Genomic DNA, 25,909 nt, shown 5'->3' on the forward strand with positions numbered 1-25,909 from the left:
GTTTACTCATAGCCCACAGTCAGTGATAGGACATATATATTACTCAAAAATATATGTGTAGCGGCCTTGCTACTTTTTAGCCGGTGCTGCTTTAAATTTAGAGGGTAGTCTGAGAGTTAGTTGACTCAGACTGTATGATTTTTTTCCAAATTTGGGCCTCTGTTCCAGCCATGGCTGTACAGTGAGTGACCACTATCGTTGTCTGGGGTGCCTTTACCACCCCAGGCCAAGGGTGGCAGCAGAAGAAGTCAAGGTGATTTGGGTGTTCCCCTTTGGCAGCCAATCGGTGGGAGTTGATCGTCCCGCTGTGCATGCTAGGAAGGAGTACTTAAGGGACAGACGCCATTGGACCAGGGTTGTCGATCCTGGGTCTGTCATCCCACCCCCCCCCCCCCCCCGTGTGTGGCCCTCCTGGCCGGGGGTGTGTGTTCAAGTGTTCATGGCTCCGGGACCGGTTGGTCCGGAGTTGTGATCTACTAAGTAGGTCTGGTAGTCAGACTGGGTCTACGTTTGCAGAGTGGTCCTGTGCTGTCCGTCCTGAGGGAGGAAGCCACTCGATGAAGAACCTATCTTGGAGAGCACGAGGCTGGTATCTCGGGAGAGGCCTTGAACTTCATCCACGCACCATTACTGAAAAGCTGAATTATGGTCGCCTGTCAGTTCTAAGTTCACAAGAAGTTAATCGGGAGAGATCCGGGTGCTGAATCCTGTGCTGAGAGGATTTTGGACCGAATATACCTCCATCTGTGGGAAGGTCTGTGGCAGAGACTTTACCAATTTCCATGTGCCATCTCGGCTGCTAGGTTAGTAAGAGAGGCCTATCTGGGTGCGCAATACCCGCTCTGGCTAGAGTGGCGACGTAAGTTGTGTTGCTGGAAGCAGGAGTGTTTCCGGAACAGAAGTTGTGCACCTGAACCTATTACTGATTACCCTTCCACCTCTTCAACTACTTCTTTTATTCTTTTACCAAGTTCAGCTAATAAATCAAAGAAAAAGAAGTCTAAGTGTGGACATTGAACTTTTTCTCAACTCTCTTCTGATACCCTAGACGGCGAGGAAATGGGTAACATGCCACCCAAAACAATCCAGCAGCTCCTCCCGGGGGTAGTGCTACATATGTTACCCTTGTACTGAAAAGTTTGTAGACCCCTTGTCTAAATCAATAGGTCGGCTGTAGCAAAAATGTTTCTGGTCTCTAGGGGGTTATACAGGTTTGAGATTACAGTATATGTGTTTAGCTTTTTGATTTTAAACGTTGTGATTTATTTACTTTGGGGTTTATTTACTAAAGGCAAATCCACTTTGCACTACAGGTGCACTCGCTGTAGATCTGAGGGGGACATGCAAGGAAAAGAACCATCATTTTTGCTTGTATGTGATTGTGATGATAAAATCAGCAGGGCTTCCCCTCTTTTCAGATCTACAGTGACTGCACTTGTAGTGCAGAGTGGATTTGCTTTTAGTAAATAACCCCATTTGTTTTATTAATAACCTTCTCAGGCGAAATGTTGTATTTCAGTGTTTTATCAGTGCGATAAGAGCTCATAATTTCCTTAACATGGTAAGCCTAAAACGGTGAAAATTACTTTTGGATACAACTGCCGGAACAAAGAGCATTATGGGATAATGATGTATCACAAGAACAGGCTCATTAAGGCCTATGTTAGAGTTGGCTGCCAATTAAAGGTGCGTATTCTGTTTCATAAATATAAATGCTGTATGACTTTTTTTTGTATCAGAATTAATTTTTTTAATGTGTTGTTGTTTTTTTTTTTTTTTTTTTTTCTAGGCTAACAATATGGGAGTTGGTGTTGTTGGCATTATTGAATGTAACTTTTTAAAACCCACACATAACAAACAAGACTTTGACTACACCAATGACTATAGGTAAGGGTGAGAAATATATTCCACTATTCTTTAACCCTATCCAATAATGTAATCATCCACACCAACCAAGCAGTGATCAGAATTTTATCTTTTGTCAGGTTAACCACAAAAAGTTATTGGCACAATTCAATCAAAATGAAAAATTCTTAGTGACCCTGTCTACAACACCCTATCTGTTAAAGTAGAGGCAATGTACTTACCTTTCCAGCAGTCTGTTTGTTGAACTGCTGCTGCGTCACTGGCCACTGGCCGCTAAAGGCAGGAGAGCAGTACTTGTTTTCACCTTTTGCACGCTGTGGTTCCTCCTACTGTCTTTTTTAAGTCCTGTAAACATGTACCAGACGATGAGAGGCACCACTGTGTGCAGAGGAAAACAGGAATTCCACACAGCACCTTGGAAGCAGCATATCATGGGTATTTAAGCATGTTGCCTCTTTTACAGGTATGGTGTTGTATACAACTGGCCTTTATACAATTTATTTAATGTCTTCTGGACCGTTCTGTGATGTGCCGACTCTTTGTCTTATACCATCGGTAGAAGGTCTTGAATGACAAAGATATCAGTACTCATGTGGTGGCATCAGCACTGCTCTCTCCATTAATGCACTGTTTGCAGGGCACCATACTCTGGGCTAGGGCTGTGACTCCCTGCATTTACTTTTCTCATGCTTCTAGATTGAGTGAGCCTGGGTGTGATTTCATCAAGAACACTAAGGATGGCTTGTGGTGAAGTTTCAAAGGGTTAAATGTGTTTCTTTGAGTTTTCTAACTGTATGGGAGACTGTGTGACTGGGGAAATACACAGATCCGTCTTCCTGCTCAGCAGAAAGACCAGATCTGTGTGCTCTCCCCCGTTGGAATGGAGATCTGCCTTGTTTACACAGGCATCCCGGTTCAGTCCCTGCGGGGAAGGATCGCGCGTTGCTGGCGGACATATAGTCCTTCAGACCCGCTGATTGGCTCCCCCGCGCTCACAAAAGCGGGGGAGCCGACGTACAGCTACGGTGATTCGCGGGATCGTGCCACCTTGCCGCAGTATGACGCTGGTCACCAAGTGGTTATTGTAGTTGTACTGTGCTAGCCCATTCCACTCCCTTCTGCCTGCAGTCTGGTGATACTGGAACACACCTGCTGGATGCTGCTCATAAGTGCGGCATATTCTTGCCGCCTCATCAGTGCCCATCAGTGCTGCCTCATCAGCGCCCGTCAGTGAAGGCGAAAAATGTTCTTATTTACAAAATTTACTGACAAAGAAAAACATCATTATTTTTCAAAATTTTCGCTTTTGTGCTAGTTCACGCCAGACGCAGTTCAGTTCCGTGCTTTTTTTCTCTGCACAACATGCGCACACAGTATTTTCCATGTATTCCAATGGGTCTAGTTCACACCATTCAGTCAGTTTATGGTCAGTTTCTGCACCGGAAACTGACTGCATGGTGTGAACTAGAGCCATCGGAATACATGGAAAACACTGTGCATGCATTTTTTAGTGCAGAAAAAAAGCGCACATAACTGTATCTGGTGTGAATTGGCCCTTTTTGTGTTTTTATTTTGTGGGGGACGGTGACCCAGAAGTGATTAACTAGTTGCTGCCCACCGTCCAATGAGCATTATGAGCATCATTTGACGGTGGGGCGGTGCGGCTCTCGTTCTGGGACGCCAAGCACATAAAATGACCCCCACACACATACGAACGTAAATGCATGCGTCGGGGGTGCCTACACGTGAAAACATTGATTGCGATACACATGTTGTAATTCACCATGCATGCCAGAGGGAGAGCAATAATTCCAGCACCAGACGTCCTCCATAACAATAAACTGATATCTATAGAAGGCTTTTGATGCGTCGCCTACAGAAAATATAGGGTACTGAAGTTTTGACATTTCACGAGCCTACACAAATGTAAGGTTGGACATATTGGGCATTTATTTTCCCTCAGTGCAACCTCTTCTTTTATATTTTACCACAAAATTGGGTAGTTGATTGCATTGGTTTGCCCTAAAATTCACTAGTGTGTTTTTACTGACATTTTGTATTCCTAGACCTTTGCGGTAATAACGTGTGACATAAAAAAATTGGAGCTACCACAATTTTATTCTCTAGGATTTTTGCTTTCAGAAAATATTTACTGTTTGGGGGTTTTGTGTAATCTTAAGGCCAAAAAACGTGTGCAAAAAAAAAAAAAAAGGAATGCAAAAACGACCCTAAAAGCGAAAAAGGTTAAATCTGCTACAGAATTATTTTATTTTTATTTTTTAGGCTCACGCTAACTGCATTAGGAGAGAAACTTAATGACTACTGGCAGGAGATGAAACTGAAAAAGAATACCCTTGACGGGGTGGATCTTCCCATGGAAGATGTTGCGTAAGTGCCTGGCTATCAATCTTCTGTATTTGCCTGAAGTGCAGCCTATTTATTTATTTATATTTAAATTGTACCTGTATTACGTAGTTCGTCATAATCACACAAAGATATAATTGCTATACTTGACAGACAGTGGTCCCCATGGCCTTTCAGAATGGCATGAAGGAAGACAAGTTCTTGTTACCAATTGGAACCTTAGTAATTCTCCCTTCTGTTCCCCAATACATTATGACTATTCACAGAAGTTTTAAAACCCAGTTCACAAAGGGGCGGCTTCAATGTCGCCCGACTCCGAAGCCGCCCCCCCTGTACAGAGCGACTTCAGCGCAGCTTGCAAAACGACTTCTGTATAGAAGTCAATGCAAGCTGCTCTGAAGTCACCCCAAAGTAGTACAGAAACCTTTTTCTAAGTCGGAGTGACTTGAGTCGCTACTATTAGAACGGTTCTATTGTACAGAATGGAGCGTGACTTGTCAGGTGGCTAAGTCCCCCCTGTGTGAACCGTGTTCACACCCAAGCATAGTGGAAATGTGCGTTTCTGAGACACGCCAAAATAGTGCATGTTTAGGCGATAGTCCTTGTACCTACAGGTAAGCTTTATTGTAAGCTTACCTGTAGGTACAATTGAGCAAGCAGGGTTTATTACCATTTAAATGCACGTATTGACGCGTGACAAAATGCGCCAAAGTTGGCTCCAAAAAAGTGTACAGTAGAAACTTTGGTGCGTTTTTTTTTTTTTTTCAGGTGTAGGCACGTGACGTGTCGCTCAGGTGTGAATTGGCTAGGACTGCAACTAACGATTATTTTCATAATCGATTAGTTGGCCGATTATTGTTTCGATTAATCGCCTTAAAAAAACAAGAAATTGCATTTTTACATTTTTTTTTGGGCCAATTTGTTGTTGGGCAGATTACAAAACACAAATTGGCGCAAAAACACATTACATGCTTTTCTGCAGCTTCTCCATTGAAGTATATTGAACCAAAAAAAAATTAGCACAGTTTTGCGTTAAAAAGTCCTTGTCCTTGCCCTTTCTAAATACGCAGCAGCTGAAAAAAAATCATGGATGTGAACGTGTCCCATAGGAAAACATGTAAATGTACTGTAGTGTGTTTCTGCAAAAAGCACCAAAAAACAGAGGTGTGACCCCGGCCTGAGATGTTTAGTAACATAATGGGGTTAAAAAAAACAAAAATGTACAAAAAGAGCAAATAATCGCTACTGTAAGGGGTTCACTTTTTTACTGTGGGACAGTGAAAGTAATATTTACAGTAGCGATTTACTTTTTTTTATTTTAAAGGGCTAATTTTAGTTTAACCCCATTATGTTACTGGCCGATTAATCGATTATGAAAATTGTAATCGATTAATTTCATAATCGATTAGTTGTCAATTAATCGATTAGTTGTTTCGACCCTAGAATTTGCCCTTAATTGGTTGTCGCCAAAAAGATTTGATACTTAAATGAGTATTTATGGTCAAAATGTAAAATCATATATTCCTTTCCACACTGTATCATTTCTAGCCTACTCCTCTTAACCACTTAAGCCCCGGACCAATATGCTGCTACATGACCCAAGGGGTTTTTACAATTCGGCACTGCGTCGTTTTAACAGACAATTGCGCGGTCGTGCGACGTGGCTCCCAAACAAAATTGGAGTCCTTTTTTCCCCACAAATAGAGCTTTCTTTTGGTGGTATTTGATCACCTCTGCGGTTTTTATTTTTTGCGCTATAAACAAAAATAGAGCAACAATTTTGAAAAAAATGCAATATTTTTTACTTTTTGCTGTAATAAATATCCCCCAAAAAATATCTAAAACATTTTTTTTTCCTCAGTTTAGGCCGATACGTATTCTTCTACCTATTTTTGGTAAAAAAAAAATCGCAATAAGTTTATCGGTTGGTTTGCGCAAAATTTATAGCGTTTACAAAATAGGGGATAGTTTTATTGCATTTTTATTAATTATTTTTTTTTTTGCTACTAATGGCGGCGATCAGCGATTTTTTTCGTGACTGCGACATTATGGCGGACACTTCGGACAATTTTTACACATTTTTGGGACCATTGTCATTTTCACAGCATTTAACTTGCATTCTTTATTGTGAAAATGACAGTTGCAGTTTGGGAGTTAACCACAGGGGGTGCTGTAGGATTTAGTGTTCACCTAGTGTGTGTGTGTAGGGGGGTGTGGCTGTAGGAATGACGTCATCGATCGAGTCTCCCTATATAAGGGATCACTCGATCGATGCAGCGCCATAGTGAAGCACGGGGAAGCCGTGTTTACATACGGCTCTCCCCGTTCTTCAGCTCCGGGGAGCGATCGCGACGGAGCGGCTATAAACAAATAGCCGCGCCATCGTCCTGGATCGCTCCCCGAGGGAACCCGACCGCCGCATGCAGCGGGGTGGGGGGGTCCCGATCGGACCCCCGACCCACGTCTAGGCAGGGACGTACATGTACGTTGATGTGCCTGTATGTGCCATTCTGCCGACGTATATGTACATGAGGCGGTCCGGAAGTGGTTAATCTGAACAATATTGAAGTCTGTAAGCTTGCTGTGTGACATTCCCCACACGTTTACGTTCTTGAATTCTGTGACCTGTAGTCACTATGCTTTGTTGATGGGCACTGCCATGTCTCACATGTCACAGAGCCTGACTCCAGAGGTGCCGAGTCAGTTCAACAGTCATAGCTTGCAGGAGGCAAGGTACCATGGGATATATAGAAATCTGTAGAATCCTTAGAAATTTAAAATAAACAGTGGAGGAGCTGTAAAGCATGCAGGGAATACAACAGATAGGCAGAACTCACAACATAAAGGAGATTTTCAAGTAAGCTTATGTTGGATTGTCAAGTGAATGTACAATATATACAGTTGTGCTCATAAGTTTACATACCCTGGCAGAATTAGATTTCTTGGCCCTTTTTCAGAGATAACACAAAAGCTTTTCTTTCCCTCATGGTTGGTGTTTGGCTGAAGCCATTATCAATCAACTGTATTTACTCTTTTTAAATCGTAATCGCAACAGAAACTACCCAAATGACCCTGATCAAAAGTTTACACACCACCGTTCTTAATACTGTATGTTGGCCCCCTTTTAACATCAAGGACAGTTTGAAGTCTTTTTCTGTGGTATTTGTGGATGAGGCGCTTTATTTTCTCAGATGGTCTTGCACCGTTTAGGAGATACTGACCCTGGATGCAGCTGGTGACGTCACCAACGCATGCGTTCTTCAGGTCCGGCATACCGTGCTGGACCTTCAGAGCACCGTGCCGTAACCAAGGGCTCCCATGCACATGTGCGAGAGTGACATAATCGTGGCTCCGGCTACTCACACGGCACGGAAGGAAGACCAATTGGAGATGGAAGCCCTCTCAGCGGTGATAGTGTACTGCTAAAGAGGGCTTTGTTTTAAGGCTGTGGTCATCAACCCTGTCCTCAGGGCCCACTAACAGGCCAGGTTTTATGTATTACCTTGGGGAGATGCAGACTAGAATACTGCAATCACTGAGCAGCAAATATCACCTGTGATGTATTTCAGTTGTCTTGCAAACCTGGCCTGTTAGTGGGCCCTGAGGACAGGGTTGATGACCACTGTTTTAAGGTATTTCATAATGTGCTAATATGTGCTGCATACTAGCACATTATGCTATATTTTTGCAGGGGGAAGTTATTTTTTATTTTTTATGCAGCGGTTTACTACCGCATTAATGGTTTAAATAGTTTTTTGGTTTTGCTGAGGAAAAAAAATAAGTTTTCTCTATGGAAGCTTCATTACTAAGGATGAGCTCCGGAGTGTTCGCACACCCCACGTGCGGAGCCCGCCAGAAAGTCGGCACTGCGATGTACTAATCACAGGCAGTGAGACATTTTCCCGATGTGCGGCTGCAGATATCGGGAAATGTCTCGCTGCCTGTGATTAGCGCAGTGCTGACTTCCTGGCGGGGCTCTGCACGAGGGGTGTGCGAACACAGCGGAGCTCATCCTTGTTCATTACAGAAGTTCACCAAACTGCTTACTATATTGCACGATCACTCCCCAGCATTGTAATAAGAAATATACTGCATTGCTATAGAGTTGCAGAACACCGCTGGTGTCACAGAAAGTTGAAACTCTAAACCCCCCCCCCCCCCCCCCCCCATACACTCCATTAGATTTTCTGCAGATTTTTGACTTCAGATTTACCAAAACCATATAATATGAGGTCAAACCTTAAGCGTTTCAATTTGTATACAATCGGGCAGGCCCTTGTACTACATGGTTTTGGTAAATCTGAAGACAAAAATCTGTGTGTATGGGGCATTAGACGTTTGCTTTGTTGGGGGGTAATTTGATTTTAAGTTCTGTGCAAGAGCAATGGTCAAGCCTAGTGTTAAAAAATTGTCATATCCTTATAATAGGAGTATTATTGATTGAGGTGTTTATTATGCATTCTTTGTGTGTCTAGGAGAAAGCCTGACCAGGTCTGGGCCCAGTGTGACAACTGTCTGAAGTGGAGAAAAATTCCTGATGGTGTCAAACTGCCATCAAAGTGGTTTTGTTCCATGAACGCTGACCCTCAGTTCCGGTAAGGGTAACCATTCTGTGCTATATGGTTGGCAGATTTGTACATCTTTTTATCCCTAATCTTTATCATGGATTTGTTACTACAGAGACTGCACCGTGCCTGAGGAGCCCGAGGATGACGATGAGATCACACATTCAACCTATGAAAAGACACATAAAAGAAGGTTTGTGAGGTTTCCTGTGTCCCCTTCCAAAACAGACCAGGATAGGACAAAACTGACTTGTGTTGCACTTTCACTACAGTTTAAAAAATTTGCAATTACCCATATGTCCCCCCCATAGTGTTATGTTTATGATGTGGACAACGGCCACTGTTTTTCATTTTATATATATATATATATCACATGATCTCCACAGCCATAAGTCTGAGATTCTACCTAAATAGCAGAAAACTCTCATGGTTGCCACAGATTATTTTTTTTTTTTTTAACCCCCTGACATCAGCGTATCATGTTCAGTGGTCAATTTCATGTGTGTGCCACATAGGCGACTTTTATTGTGCTACTTCTGTAATAAATCTTTATAGCCCAAAGCCCCCCGTATATGTAATATAAGCAAGTGTGCTCAACATACAGTAATTTTGTAAAGAAATGAAAGAGGAAGTAAACCCTCTGAAAGTTTTCCTAAAAAAAAAAAAAAAAAAAAAACCCTGCAAGAGAAATGCATAATGAGCTAGTATGCATAGCGTACTAGCTCATTATGAATTACTTACCTGAGATCGAAGCCCCCGCAGTGACCCTCGTTTCTCTTCTCCGCCGCCATGATACCCAGAGTGACTTCCGGGTATTGCTCCGCGCTGTGACTGGTCGGAGCAGCGATGACGTCACTCCTGCGCAAGTGCGTGGGAGCCATCAGGGACGGCACAGTTCCATTCAATAACGGCACGTTCAGTGCGCCTGCGCCGTTGGCTACGGATGTGCACCATAGACATCGGTGCAGACTTTTCTGCAAATTTCTCCTTAACCGTGTAGCTTAAGGGGGATATTTTGTGCACCTACAGGTAAGCCTTAATCTAGGCTTGCCTGTAGGTCTAAGTTGTCTGTAAGGGTCCTTTCACACGGAGCGGACCGTTTTTGTGTCCGCTCCGTGTGTGTCCGTCGGCTCAGCGGGGATCATCCGTAATCCCCGCTGAGCTGTCGGCGGACAGGGCGGTCCCCGCACACTGTGCAGAGACCGCCCTGTCTTTCCTCCGCTCTCCCCTATGGGGAATTGGATTAATACGGACCGTCTGTCCGTATTCATTTGATCCGCCGGACGGAAGAAAAATAGGGTTTTCTTCCGTCCGAAAAACCGGTCCTTTACGGACGTGGATCTTTGCGGACGTTAGTGGACTGCAGCTCCACCCCCCCCCCCCCCCTTTTTTTTTTTTTTTTTTTTTTTACCTGAACCCGATCTGATCCAGCGATGTACACGAGCGCAGCGGTTCTAGCCGCTGTCGCTCTCCTCATTGAACAGATTGAGAGCATCAGTAGCCATTGGCTCTGCTGCGGTCAATAAAAAGCTGTGATGCATTGTCTGTGTAAATGGGCGCAGCAGCTGAACTTGGGAGCAAGCCCACACGGGTGCCCTACATGCAAAGCCGCTTTCCGTGGGGGCACCTGATGAAGAGGGGCCTGGAGCGCCAGCGGGGGAACCCCAGAACAAGCAGATTGGGGGTGCTCAGTTCAAAATCATTGCACAAAGCATGCAAGTATAAACATGTTTGTTATAGACAGTGCGTGCAAACAGCGTGACCGGGAGGATGTCCTATGACCACGATCCACCTGGAAGGGTGAGAGGTTCCCACCGGTGTAATTTTGCCATAGGTGGGGTGGGAACCTGTTAAAGGAAAACATTTTTTTGCCTAAAATTAATGTCTGCAAGGTAGACAGACAGAATAGTGTAATGATTCCTTTAAAAAACGAGTAAATACCTATTAAATTCCTTCATCTATATCACCTCCGGCATTCTAGTTTGTTCTCTCATTCACTTCCTGGTTTGCGGCGCTCGTTCATGTAAGAACTACATTTCCCAGTATGCATTGGGCCACGCCCAGTAATTCACACCTCCTTGACGTCTCGAACACGTAGAGAGCGTCCTGCCACACAGATAGTTCCCAGGAGGGGGTGAGCACGTTACTGACCACCGCAGTAAAGCCTCTCTTCGCGGTGGTGAGTAATAATCAGACAAGCAGGAAGTGAACAGAACAGAGAAGAAATAGAGCAACTTCTGAGCAAAAACAAACAATGAGGAAGTGAAAAGAGGAATGTCTGCAGGTAAAGGATGCTTATTATGAAAAAAAAAAGAAATTTCCTTTACAACCCCTTTAAGATCATATGGGGAGATATTATTTAAGCTACAATTTCATTTTATGTTTTTATCGCTGGTATAAACCGTGATCTTTGCTTTATCTTGTGTTTTAGTCTTTTATAGCTGTTGAGTTTGTGTAGCTGAAAATGAAAAACATTCACATTTAACCTTTGTTTTCTTGCAGGAAATCTGAACTGCTCCTACAGGTATTGTTCGTTTTTTTTATTATATGATAGTCTGAAACGCACAGTATATTTTGTATGGAAAATGTATCCACATTCCTCCTAAACATTTTATCCTATTTCAGCTTAGTAATAAACCGACCATTCTGTCTACGCCACTCAATAAAGACATGCAAGCAGCTCTCAGTCGTGTCCAGGCGCAATACAGACCAATGGGACTAATGGCGGCACCTCCAACAGTAGCATCTGAAACAGCTGGCCAGACCGGGTTCCTGGCTGACAGGTAATTTTATTTTGGCCTGTTGTGCCATGCTATTATGGAATCTATACACTGCAAACTCAATTCATACTCCATGAAAGAAGTAAGGTTGGTCACATTATTGAAAGGTTATGCTTCATTCAAAGAGACACAGTCCTTGCTAGGAAGAGGTGGCAAACTGTTGCAGGCACCCTAGGGCTTCAGTTAGCTGCAGCAGCCTTCCAAGGCTTCCTGTGACAGGCAGATTTAGGCTCAGTTTACATATATGCAAATTGGATGCGTTTTGAACCTCATCCGATTCACATGATATGTGAATCAAGCCGGCTTTCTATGGTGGCGGTTCACATATGTGCGGTGCAGTAGCAATGGGAATTCACTGTGAATTTAAATGGCCCTGTGCATTTTTTTGAGTACTGTGATGCGGTTCAGATTTGAATTCCATTGAGTTCTATAGGAACACATCTAAATCTCACATCGGATTAGTTTTGAACACAAATTTAATCCAAACCCGCTCCTGAACCATACCAGGCCACATTCCTTTAACATGCTGTACCCCCCCACCCCCAAAATACCTTGTCCCCATGTTGGTGACAAAGGCCTCTTTCCCACAACCCTGGCCAATGGTTGTGGGAGACTGCTAGCAGGGGGCTTATCGGCATCTGGAAACCCCCTTTTACCTTGCACCCTTACTCATTCAAAAATAAATAAGATCAGACAATTTCTTTATTAAAAATAACAACTTTAATCCATCATTGATCACGACGCCCAACGGCCCGGAAAAAAGATATAAAAAAAATCTCCACTAGCACCAAAGGCTACTGCCATTTGCCTGCTCCACTGTGTGCTGTTTTTAAGTAGCTAAGGGTCGGGGGCCACCCTGCAAAGTCACCTGGGTGCACCACCACCTGTGGCAACACTGACTGTTGCATCCTGGGTCGGTGATGTTGCAGTGGTGACGTCAAGTGACCCCACCCATTTCTATTTAAAGTGATTGTAAAGTCTTATTTACTTAGTGGATTTGCACAGAGCAGCCCAGATCCTCCTCTTCTCGAGTCATTTTTCGGCTCTCCTGTCCCCTCCCTCCTGTTGGGTTCCCCCATAGACAACAGCTTGCTATGGGGGCACCTGAGCCGAGTCACCGCTCCCTGTGTCCATTCGTAAACAGAGCTGTGGCCTGGTCCGGCCACCCCCCCCCCCCCTTTCTATTATTGACTGACTTTGACAGCAGTGGGAGTCAATGGCACCATGATGCTGTCGCAGCCAATGAGGAGGGAAGTCCCGGAAGCTCAAGACATTCCTACAACATCGCTGGACAGGGAGAGACCTCAGGCAAGTTTTTGGGGGGTGAGGGGGGCTGCTGTACACAGAAGGCTTTTTATTATTATGCATAGAATGCACTCGCTCGTTCCCCTTCTCCCCCCTTCTTTTCCTGGCCTGCTTGGATACGGGACTGGAGATTGGGGGGTGGAACCCCACACCTTTTTTTCGGGGGAAAAAAGTTTACAGCAATGTGTTTTCTTTACATTTAACTTTCAGCAGGGGACAGCGCTGATGATTCTTCCGTTAAGGATGTGGCGGCCGGCTTCCCGACATGCTCCTTAACAACCAGCTAATTTTAAAGATGCCGGTGGCTGGCAGCTCCAAAAATTTACATCTGAACCACATCTAAAATCGCAGCTAAACCGCTAAACAGCTACTTAGGAAATTTGCACCGAAAACAGAGGGGAAATTTGCACCGGACATGTGTGAACTCAGCCCTACGGGTGTTGTTAATCGCTTCAGCACCAGTGGCGGTGCGTGTATAGAGGGGGCCAGAGCGCCGCCCCCTCTGGCTACCGCGCAAGCCACTGACTATACATAGATTCATGCATTGCCGCCAAATATTCAGATGGCTGGCCCCCTGTGAGCGCCGGCCATCTGAATAACGGTGGCTGCGGAAGTGCCTAGGCTTTCCGATTTACAGCCCTTAGGCTGTAGTCGACTTCCGGATGCTTATCCTCGGGACGCACGAGGGGTGCGTTCCTTGGATAAGAGTGACAGGCGTCTCAGCCAATCGGGTTCGCCGGTTCTGGTTACCGGTAACCTGATTGGCTGAAGCGTCAACGAGGGCGGGAGAACACATCGAGGGACGGAAGAAGCACGGCTGACCCCAGAAAGGTAAGTGCCGGGGGGGGGGGGGGGCACAATGGCCACAATTGCTGGGCACAGTGGTAACAATTGCTGGGCACAGTGGCGACGATTGCTGGGCACAGTGACGACGATTGCTGGGCACAGTGACGACGATTGCTGGGCACAGTGACGACGATTGCTGGACACAGTGGCGACGATTGCTGGGCACAGTGGCGACGATTGCTGGGCGCTGTTTGATGGCATGGCACAGTGGCTGCGTTTGATGGGCACAGTGAGGCTGCAATGGTTTTGTTTTTTTTCGTTTGTTGGCGCCCCCCCAAATATTTTGATCACCAGCCGCCACTGTTCAGCACTTTCTGATATTGCCAAAGCATGCTCGACTCCTGCACGTTTCTATACGCCAGTGAGACTGCTCATTGTGTTGGACCAGCCGGAAATAAGATATTACCGTATTTGCCGGCGTATAAGACGACCCCCTAATTTTACAGCCAAAATGTTGGTTTTGGGATATACTCGCCGTATAAGACTACCCCCTTCCTACTAGTCATGCCTCGCCTCACAGTCCCACCATTACGTGCCAGACTGTGCCCCATTACGTGCCAGACTGTGCCCCATTACGTGCCAGACTGTGCCCCATTACGTGCCAGACTGTGCCCCATTACGTGCCAGACTGTGCCCCATTACGTGCCAGACTGTGCCCCATTACGTGCCAGACTGTGCCCCATTACGTGCCAGACTGTGCCCCATTACGTGCCAGACTGTGCCCCATTACGTGCCAGACTGTGCCCCATTACGTGCCAGACTGTGCCCCATTACGTGCCAGACTGTGCCCCATTACGTGCCAGACTGTGCCCCATTACGTGCCAGACTGTGCCCCATTACGTGCCAGACTGTGCCCCATTACGTGCCAGACTGTGCCCCATTACGTGCCAGACTGTGCCCCATTACGTGCCAGACTGTGCCCCATTACGTGCCAGACTGTGCCCCATTACGTGCCAGACTGTGCCCCATTACGTGCCAGACTGTGCCCCATTACGTGCCAGACTGTGTCCCATTACGTGCCAGACTGTGCCCTTACCTTATCCCAAGACATGCAGAATCGCGGCCGTACGATTTTTCAAAAGCCGCGCCTTCTACGTCTTCTGTTCCGTGATAGGCGGAAACACTCAGCTTCCCAGGAGGCACTGTGTTCAGTGCTCAAATAAAAGAGGGGAGTGTAATGGCGCTTGCCAGTGGAAAACTAAAATATGATAAATATCAAATACCGCACAGCAACGTATGGATATTGACCAATGAATCCAATAAAATATGTTCCACTCCTGGTTTCCTCAGAGACCCTTCATAGCATCCACAACTAGGATGTGAAAGGAGGAAATGGTGAGATTAATGAAATATTTTGAAGACTGAACGGACAATGGGTCATATGCTGTTATGAAAATTTCAATACATAATAATAAACTCCAGTGCCTTCACCGAATATGAAATAAATGTGATAACAGTGAATGTTAATGATCATAAAATGTCCAAAAAAAAACAAGGATAAACCTGGATGTGTTTAAAAATCACAAAAATGTGCATCAAAAATTGTGCAAAGTGAATGAAAATAATGTTCAAGCATAAATAAATAAAAATTCGAATAAATAATGATGTTCAAGGTTAATTCCGGCGCTTGATAAAATGTGATTAATTAATAAAGTTCAGATGGATAATAGTGTTCAAAGTAAATTCCAGCGCTTAAAAATCAAAAAGTGCAAAAAAAAATGTGTGTATAAATATATAGTTATAATAAGGTGCTTGATTTCAAACTTTCCCAAACAGTGCAAAAGTGCTGTAAACCGAAGATGGTACTGCAATCCACCGCACGATCCTCCAGTGTAGCTGTGCAGACCCCAAAGGAATTATTAGCCTCTCACCTCAAAACAGGTTAAACCAGCCTGTTAGATGTGGGTAAAACCCAGCAGCACACAATATGAATCCTGGGACAGCTCAGATCGCTCCAATCCTCCTCCACTCCTTCATCCAGACACTCTCAATGAAAGCAAAGTGCAGACTCCATAGTGTAGTAATATTGGGTACAGGTTTAATAAAAAAATAGTAACACTCACATTAAAAGTAGCTGTGAACAGCATGCAATAGTTCCAGCGAATGTAAATGGGCAGCAGATCTCCGCTCTCGGCCGCGAGCGGAGATGACGTCACCAACGCCACTTCTTCAACTGACGCGTTGCGTAGCAGAACAACGCTACTTAATCATTGACCTATGATTAAGTAGCGTTGTTCTGCAACGCGTCAGGTGAAGAAGTGCCGTTGGTGACGTCATCTCCGCTCGCGGCCGAGAGCGGAGATCTGCTGCCCATTTACATTCGCTGGAACTATTGCATGCTGTTCACAGCTACTTTTAATGTGAGTGTTACTATTTTTTTATTAAACCTGTACCTAATATTACTACACTATGGGGTCTGCACTTTGCTTTCATTGAGAGTGTCTGGATGAAGGAGTGGAGGAGGATTGGAGCGATCTGAGCTGTCCCAGGATTCATATTGTGTGCTGCTGGGTTTTACCCACATCTAACAGGCTGGTTTAACCTGTTTTGAGGTGAGAGGCTAATAATTCCTTTGTCTGGGGTCTGCACAGCTACACTGGAGGATCGTGCGGTGAATTGCAGTACCATCTTCGGTTTAAAGCACTTTTGCACTGTTTGGGAAAGTTTGAAATCAAGCACCTTATTAACTATATTTTTATACACACATTTTTTTTTGCACTTTTTGATTTTTAAGCGCTGGAATTTACTTTGAACACCATTATCCATCTGAACTTTATTAATTAATTTTATTTATCACATTTTATCAAGCGCCGGAACTTACCTTGAACATCATTATTTATTCGAATTTTTATTTATTTATGCTTGAACATTATTTTCATTCACTTTGCACAATTTTTGATGCACATTTTTGTGATTTTTAAACACATCCAGGTTTATCCTTGGGGTTTTTTGGACATTTTATGATCATTAACATTCACTGTTATCACATTTATTTCATATTCGGTGAAGGCACTGGAGTTTATTATGTATTGAAATTTTCATAACAGCATATGACCCATTGTCAGTTCAGTCTTCAAAATATTTCATTAATCTCACCATTTCCTCCCTTCACATCCTAGTTGTGGATGCTATGAAGGGTCTCTGAGGAAACCAGGAGTGGAACATATTTTATTGGATTCATTGGTCAATATCCATACTTTGCTGTGCGGTATTTGATATTTATCATATTTTAGTTTTCCACTGGCAAGCGCCATTACACTGCCCTCTTTTATATGCTATTTGGTGCGTGAGCACTGTTTTGGTAGTGGCTGCTGCTTTTATAGTTCAATATTGTTATTTTTAATTACTTGGTTTAGTTGCCCATGGTTAGTTTGGTTTTGCGCATTAGTTCCCCCCTTTATACATATGTGTTCAGTGTTCGCCTATCACGGAGGCCCTCTCATCCGAGGACGAGAGGGCCTCTGTGATAGGCGGACACTAAACACAGGACGAGAGGGTCTCCGTGATAGGCGGACACTGAACACAGTGCCTCCTGGGAAGCTGAGTGTTTCCGCCTATCACGGAACAGAAGACGTAGGAGGTGCGGCTTTTGAAAAATTGTACGGCCGCGATTCTGGGATAAAGTTAGGTTACCGGCGTATAAGACGACCCCCGACTTTTAAGAAGATTTTAAGGGGTTAGAAAGTCGTCTTATACGCCGGAAAATACGGTAGTTATTGGGTATAAGGTATTCGCGGGAAGCTTTAACTCAAAAGTGGCAAAGCTTTACCTGCCAGAATACCCAGTATTCTGCCTGGCCAGGAAGTTTTGGGGAGGCTGTAGTAGGTATATGAAGACATCTAGGCACTTTTGTACCTACAAGTGCCCCTTCACCTCCAGTGACATTTGCTTTAGAAATACTGTAATCTATAGTATATTATGCATTTTAGGTCATTGGAAAGTTTGCCTAAGAGTATATTTTGAAGGATCGCTAAAATGCAAGCGCCGCTTATTACATAGTTCCTCCCCTCATCTTAAATCACTGCATTAATTCTGTAAAAACAAAACCTCTTTGTAAAAAAAATAAATATATATACATAATACCTTACCAACGGTTCCTGGGCGAGGGTGGTCACAATCCTGGAGAGATTCTGGGAATGAGGAGAATCTCAAATCTCATGGTAAGACCCCTCTTACTACCAGTGTGTCTCGGTTTTTTGCCAGTGTCCTAGGAGGATAGACATCCATTTTTTTTTTTTTTTTTTCAGCTCTGCTGTTTTAATGTCTACCCTGTGATTTTTCCAGCACTTTTTTTTTTTCTTCAGACTGCTGGAGGTTTCCTTTCGAATTGCAGTTATCCCGGTATGGTTGTCCAAAGTCTGACTTTTGGACCACACTGCATTCGGACCCCACTGGACTGGACATTTCGGGGTAGGCCTGAAGTGACCTTCAGGTACTGCATGGGAGTGCTTTCCAGACAGCATTCTGGTAAAAGTTTAGCTGCGTAGTGCTATTTAGGTTCAGATTTCCTGGCATTGCCTCTGCCTTTGCCATGTCTCCGAAGACTCAATGGGTAGGCCAGTCTAGCTGAACATTTGGAACTTCCTAATTTTTATTGGTTGGTGAGAGCCATTATTTCCAGTTTTACCTTGGAAGGGGTTCATACTATGGAACGTGCTGCATGGAGTATCATGCACACATTCCTTACTGTCATATAGCATTGAAGCATCTCCTCGCTTTTGGCCTGCTGATCTTTTCTTGCTGCTGGTCTACAGTGACTTTGTTCCACTCCTGCCATCTGACCCTCCAGGTTTTGAGAGCATTCTTGCTTACTCTCAGCCAGTATGTTTCCTAACTGCACTGTGGCCACGAAATGTCTGATTATAGATGTGGGGTGGGGGCCATCTGCAGGGTACCCCCAGCTCTCTCTACTAATTGGTTGAGGACTGCTTGCAACGCATCCACTGTAGGTGCCGACATCTGCAGCTTGGAATCATGTAAAATTTCTCCCATCCTGCAGTCGTTCTTGTTCCCATTTAGGATTTGCTAGGTCCTCTGTTCTCTCGACTGAGGTTTTTACTACTATCATGTAAGACATTGACTCACAGAGGCTACAAGTGCGCTTCTGTGCCCTCTGATAAATTTGCCTTTGGCTTTACCTGTCGCCGTAGTGGCCATCGGTCTCAGCAACAATGCACACCTGAGGCAAGCAGATCAGTCTCCCGCTTCAATCAGTGCTGCTTTCAGCCTTGGACCTTATACATTCCCCAAGGCAGAGAAGACGTTCCCTTTCCACCTTCTTTGCCAGATTTTTCTATACAAAGATTTCTAACACCCTGCTAGGTTGGGAAAGGAAGTCATAAAAGTTATACATCACAGCAAAACTCTGTAAGGAGGTGTATGACCGCCTCCAACCATGCCCCCCAGCATGTTTTACTCCGCTCTGGAGCCCAATCATGTTCCCCATGAATAAGCTCCGGGGCAGACAGAAATGGCCTTGGTGGAAGTACCATGCAATAAGTGGAGCTTTTACTTTTAGAACAAGGTCTGTTTTGACACTTTGTACACACTTTTCTAAAAAGTGCTCCGGGTACTTTGCGGTGGCATATACACTATATTGTCAAAAGTATTGAGACACTTGCCTTTACACGCACATGAACTTTAATGACATCCCAGTCTTCGTCTGTAGGATCAAATATTCAGTTGGCCCACCCTTTGCAACTATAACGGCTTCAACTTTTTTGGGAACGCTATCCACAAGGTTTGAGCGGGTTTGGGATGGAGAAACTTGACTGGCCTGACCTCAACCTGACAGAACACCATTGGGATGAATTGGAGTGGAAACTGCGAGCCAGACCTTCCACAAATGCACTTCCGGAAGAATGGTCAAACATTCCCATAGACACACTCCTAAACCTTGTGGACAGCCTTCCCAGAAGAGTTGAAGCTTTTATAGCTGCAAAGGGTGGGCCAACCCAATATTGAACCCTACAGACTAAGACTGGGATGCCATTAAAGTTCATGTGTGTGTAAATGCAGGTGTCTCAATATTTTTGTTCGCCCACTCCCCTGGGACTACATCCCTGCGGGGAGCATCTCCCCGCAGGGATGTAGTCCCAAGGGAGGGGGCGAGCACGCTGACTAACCCCCAGTCAGAACTGCTCGGATGATGGGGGCAAGCTTACTGAGGAGAAACAGGAAGTGAGATATTCAGACAAATTAAAAAATTAATTAGAAGGGAAATCGAAGGAAAAGGTAAGTGAACCAACAATGCACTAGCTTAAAGGAACCTTTTTAGAAAATAAAAAACAAACCTTTACAATCCCTTTAATGTCATGCTACTGACTACAGTCAGTGATGTAGACACTTGGTATGATGCACAAATGTACTATGCTACATAGGAAGGAGGTAGAGTCATTGCTTTATACAGTTGATGCTCTTTCTGATTGTGTCTGCAGGGTAAGAATACTACTATACATCTGACCAGTTCTACATACTGTGTGGTGGTGGTGTGTTTTTTTATTTTTACCTAAGGCTACGTGTCTCCTCTTGTCACCATAGGTTAAAACGTCCAGGTGCTTTTGAATCTTCGATGATCCCTGCTAAAAAGCCTCATATGACTATATCGGAGACAATTGAGCTTCCGGATGGTGATGATGAAGATGTAGCTACCGACTTTGATGTTATCATTATTGAAGAAGATAGCACTCCCAAACCCAACGATAATGCCAAACCTGTGAACAGCACCGCTCCAGGATTAATGACTGCAGCCACCACCCAGACTGACAGGGGAGGAACTACTATTAAAAAGGAAGTAGATTCCAATGGCTATGCCAACTTCCAGGCAAGCCAACAAGTGCCGAATACCGATTACAGCTATTGTAATGGAACTACCACACAAGATGGATCTCACCATGTAAACCCCCAAAGCTCTGAAGATTATTACCATAAGCAATGTGATGAGCTCTCTGCGAAGGTTAAACATCTACAGGACCAGTTAGCTGAGGCATTAGGCCAGCAAGTGAAGAAAGAGACTTCTCAGGCCTGTTTCCAAACTGATCCTTTACCCACACAAGACATGTCCAGCAAACAAATGGTAGCAAATTATGAACAAGCTCTAAAAGAGGTGCACAGGCTGAAAGTTCTGTGCAACACTCTGCAGTCAATGAAATCTGAGCCGGGGGCCAGCCAGGTAAATGAGGCCGACGCAAACGCCCAGAGTGAAGTAGACGACATGGCCATTCAGCTCGATGGAGTGTTCCGCCAGCTTGACAGTTGCTGCACTGAGCGGGATCAGTATAAGACTGAGGTAAGTTTCTCCTTGAACAGTAGGGTGTGGTCCACATTCCCATGTAGCTAGTAGACAATTGCCCAAAGTGAGAGATATATATATATATATATGGGATGCACCGAAATTTCAGCCGCCGAAAATGCCCCTTTCGGCATTTTGCCGAAAGAGAAATTTCGCTAATAACAATGCAGAAAATGGGGCGGGGCCCTGCCCCTGGTGCCGCCCAGTACGGGGGTGTCATTCTGGAGCGTCCCCGTCCACTCCTCTCCTCGACAAGGCAGCTGAAAGTGTTCTATGGAGAAAAGCTGTCCGCACACAACGTGTTAAGGAGCAGCTTGTCGGTATGATCAACGGGAGGAGCATTATCGGTGTGCAGCAACGCGGGGGGTTAAGAGTGCAGGACTAGTTTCTTGACATGCTGTTAGAAACAGTGAGGCCGCTCTCTTCACAGAGTGGGCTCACTGTTTCTAACAGCATGTCAAGCAACAAGTCCTGCACTCTTAACCCCCACGGAGCTACACACTGATAATGCTCCTCCCGCTGATCATACCGAGAGGCTGCTTCTTAACATGGTGTTTGTGCTGACAGCTTTCCTCCATAGATGGCCATAACCGATGGTTTAAAAAGATAGAGACCCTCTTTAGGACCCTAATCTGGAAAAAGGGAAAGGCAAGGATCAGTCTCCGAACACTGCAACTGCCAACAGACAGAGGAGGGCTATCAGTCCCGCATCCGTATAGCTATTTTTTGGCGGCGCAGTTGCAGCATTTGGGGGGGTGTAGCATAGAGGGGGGAGGTAATGCAAGTGGGAAAATGATACTAAGAGGGTCTCCTCATAGATCGGTAATAGAGACCTTAGAGGCCAACTCTTTCTCGGTAAAAAAGTCCAACAGTAAAGATGATGGTAAGAATATGGCAAGTGGGAAAACTTGCCTTGGGCTATAAAGGATTAACAGAATACTCCTCACTATGGGAAAATAATAACTTAAAAGAAATTTTGGCCATGGGAAAATTAAAAGAATGGGATAAACGTGGGATAACCAGAGTGGCACAACTCTATACAGACTGCACATTAAAACCCTTCTCAGAGCTAAGTCGGGAATATGGCATCCCAAATTCTATGTTTTTTGCCTATTTGCAGGTTAGACACGCATTACAAGCCCAATTTAAATTACAGCCGGTAAGATGGCAAAAGCTCACGCATCTCCAAAGACTAATCAAGACGGGGGTCTTGAAAGGTCTTATATCAGAATTGTACGAACGGATCAGTGATCAGTTAATAGGAAAAGAGAAGCTGAGCAAGAATAAACAGAGGTGGGAGGAGGATATTGGACTCATAACAAATGACCAATGGGACAGGATACTGGAACTAGGGACAGTGGTTTCATTAGCCCCCTCACAACGGGTTTCTCATTTGTTTCTCCTCCACAGGGTCTACTATACCCCCAAGAAATTATATGGATTTGGATGGAAGTCAGATGACAAATGTCCCAGATGTCAAAATACAGGGGACCTCATCCACATGATGTGGAAATGCCCAAAACTGCATAGATATTGGGCTAAGATTCTGGACATTATACATGCAACCTTTGGAACCACTCTGGAACTTGAAGCCAGGGTTTGTCTATTAGGATGCATCGAAGAGAGAATGGGGCAGAGGGATATATTAGTAGCAGTTATAAGATGCCTGTTTCAGGCGAGGAAATTGATCGCACTAAAATGGCAAGCACAAAATCCACCCACAGTAGAGGAATGGTTTAACGTAATGAACAGCACAATTGGGAAGGAAAGGGGAACATGGATTAGACGTGGCAACATCAAAAAATTTAATGCAATATGGGAGCACTGGTTATGTAAAATAGGCCGCTCACTTTAATCAGGGAAAGATAGGTAAAGAATAATCTAAGGAAAGGAACAGAACCAAAAAATGTGTATGCACTTTAAAAGTAAGATAGGAGGGAGGGAGGGAGGGTTGGGAATGGGATTGAAGGAAATTTTTAACCTATGCAATTAAGTTTTTGTATGCACATATAATGCACTGAGTATAGAATATGGATTTGTATTTTTTCTTTCTCTGCTATATATGTATGGAAACAATAAAAAAAAAGTATTGAATTTAAAAAAAAATAGATGGCCAAAGACAAAGACTAACACTGCCCTGTCCCCCATACTGACATACTAAGGCAGACTGCAAATGATAGGTACTGGTAGACTGCTGGGAACTGGTAAGCTGCATTTAAAGGAACCTGGTGAGATTGCATTGATCTCCTGTACCACATCTGCAGTCTCTGACCATCTCCTGTAAAATGTGTCTGCAGTCTCTGACCATCTCCTGTACCATGTACCCAGTCTGACCATCTCCTGTATAAAAATATTTTTTAAAAACTGTCTCTTTCGGTATCAGTGCAGTTTCGGTATCGTTTTCGGTTTTTGGCATCTTGTATTTTTCATTTTCCGCACTAAAAAAAACATTTGGTGCTTCCCTAATAAATATATCTGATCCGTCTGATTTTAGTGGATCGAATGTCAGCAGACATGTTTCCGCTGACATCCGACGCTCCATAGAGATGTATTAGTGTCACTATTGATGTCTGTCAGTGTACCTCCCAGCCAAGGTCTGTTAGTGCCATAACAGGTCTCGCTATAAGTTGCTGATCACTGCCATTACAATATAGGGTCATGGCTGTTAAAATTCCAGTACCATAATTGTTTGTGGATGCTGTATCTTTCACACAAACCAATTAATATAAACTTATTGAGAATTTTTTTTTTATTACCAAAGGCATGTAGCAGAATACATTTTGGCCTAAAAATGTTTTTTTTTTTTTTTTTTTTTATTGAATGTTTTATAACATGGAAAATATGTTTTACATTTTGATATATATATAGATAGATATATATATATATATATATATATATATATATATATATATATATATATATATATATATATATATATATATATATATATGCTCTGTTTGTGTAGGGGAAAACAAGATCTAATTTAATTTGCATGCAGTGTTGCATAACAGAGCAATTGGCAGTTAATTAGCACAGCACTAAATAGCAAAAAATGTTCTGGTCATGAAGGGAGTAAAACCTTGCGGAGGTCAAGTGGTTAATTCAGCACAGGGTGGTACGGCACAATCCACCGCACTGCAGATAGTGGAACTTGATGAAATGTCAGCAAGCTTACAGTGCTGTGTGCTGTTTTATAGTCCATTAAAAGCTGCTGGTGTGAGCCGGTCCTGAAAGTGTAACTAATAGATACCTATTGATTTAAAGGGGATGTAAAGGTAAAAAATTGTTTTCCCTAAATGGCTTCCTTTACCTTTAGTGCAGTCCTCCTTCATTTACCTCATCCTTCCTTTTTTGCTTTTAAATGTCCTCACTTCCTGTTCTTCTGTCTGTAACTCCACACAGTAATGCCAGGCTTTCTCCCTGGTGTGGAGAAAGCCTCTTGGGAGGGGGTGAGCAGGAGTGTCAGGACGCCCACTAACACACAGCTCCTTTCTCTATCTGCAAAGTAGAGAGCATCCTGACCCTCCTACTCGCCCCCTTCCCCCTCAAGAGGCTTTCTCCACACCAGGGAGAAAGCCTTGCATTACTGTGTGTAGTTACAGACAGAAGAACAGGAAGTGAGGATTTCTCAGAAGAAATTAGGACATTTAAAAGCAAAATCGAAGGATGGCTTCTTTCAAGTGCCAACCTTTGGCCATCGTGATTGTCTGACGTAGGATGATGTCACTTCCACACTTGCTCAGGAGTGCAGTCATCCTGGCGCACACGCTGTCAACATGTAAATTGAGCTGAGTGTGCGCAACTCTATGTACATTCTACAGAAGACTCTCTGAGCAGGTAGGTTTATTTCATTGCAGGAGAAACATTGCTGTTCTCTTCTGCAGTAAAGAAACTGCCCAGTCTGTTTTTTTAAATTGGAAATTGCATTGCATTCTATGCATTAAGATAAAAAGCCTTCTGTGTGCTGGAGCCCCATCTCTGTCGAGCGATGTCCACGATTGTCTCGGCCGTCTGGGCCAATCGGGAGAAAGAGAGGGGGGGTGGGCCAAACCACAGCTCTGTGTCTGAATGGACACACAGAGTTGCAACTCTGATTGGGTGCCCCCATAACAAGCTGCTTGCTGTGGGGGCACTCGACAGGAGGGAGGGGCCGGGAGCACAAGAGACAGACTTGAGAAGGGGCTGTGCTGTGCAAAACCACTGCAACAGAGCAGGTAAGTATGACATGTTTAAATAAAAATAACAATCACTTTAATGTTTTGTTTTCTCTTCCGTTCATGGACGGACACAGCAGCATTGACCTTAGGGTTATATACCTTCCTTCTAGGAGAGACTAGGCAGAAAGAAACAGCACTTTAAGTGTTAAAAACACTTCTCTCAGTACAGCACCTCCCAGGGGGCGTGTCCCCCTGGTACTTCCCACTCTCTGGAACATCCAGCCTCAGTTTTAATCTGCCTAGTGTCAGGAGAAGACATGGCCTTTCTGGAGCCCATGTGCTCCTGGAGATTTTTTTTTTTTTTTAATTTATATTTTTTCGCTTTTATTTGTTTTTGTTCTTGCGTTTTTGGATCCTGGCATCTACTAACAACTGCCGACTGGGTGACAGGTTGGATCTTGATCCTTGTAGTTCCCCCATGTTTGGCCATCAAGCGTGTGCCGGTCTTTAGCTAGGCCGTCCACGACATGCCCCGTTGCTCCAGGGGCGGCCGGTGAACTACATGTTTCAGGGCACGCATATGACCGGTCTTTATGGCTGTGTCACAGTGTGCCGGGCCGACAGCCATGCCATATCTACCTGCAGAAGTTGGGTCTGTCTGAAATGCCTCCAGCCGGTGGTCGCAGGATGGGTAAGTAGTATCCCCTTGCCTCGGCAGGGTGTTTTCGGCTGGTG

At 44.3% G+C, this 25,909-nt stretch overlaps 1 protein-coding gene across 2 annotated transcripts in view; it reads left to right on the plus strand.

The window, feature by feature from the left end:
* Nucleotides 1-25,909, plus strand: part of LOC120927935 (MORC family CW-type zinc finger protein 3-like) — a 95,688-nt gene that overhangs the window by 58,807 nt on the left and 10,972 nt on the right. For both annotated transcript variants that reach the window (XM_040338951.1, XM_040338952.1), the window contains 8 exons: nt 1,567-1,686; nt 1,790-1,887; nt 4,150-4,254; nt 8,706-8,825; nt 8,911-8,988; nt 11,298-11,319; nt 11,421-11,578; nt 20,267-21,014. In XM_040338951.1, the coding sequence (XP_040194885.1) occupies nt 1,567-1,686; nt 1,790-1,887; nt 4,150-4,254; nt 8,706-8,825; nt 8,911-8,988; nt 11,298-11,319; nt 11,421-11,578; nt 20,267-21,014 (1,449 nt within the window). The remainder of the gene's footprint in view (nt 1-1,566; nt 1,687-1,789; nt 1,888-4,149; nt 4,255-8,705; nt 8,826-8,910; nt 8,989-11,297; nt 11,320-11,420; nt 11,579-20,266; nt 21,015-25,909) is intronic.

Source organism: Rana temporaria, chromosome 2 (genome assembly GCF_905171775.1).
Source record: "Rana temporaria chromosome 2, aRanTem1.1, whole genome shotgun sequence".
NCBI classification, from domain to species: domain Eukaryota; kingdom Metazoa; phylum Chordata; class Amphibia; order Anura; family Ranidae; genus Rana; species Rana temporaria.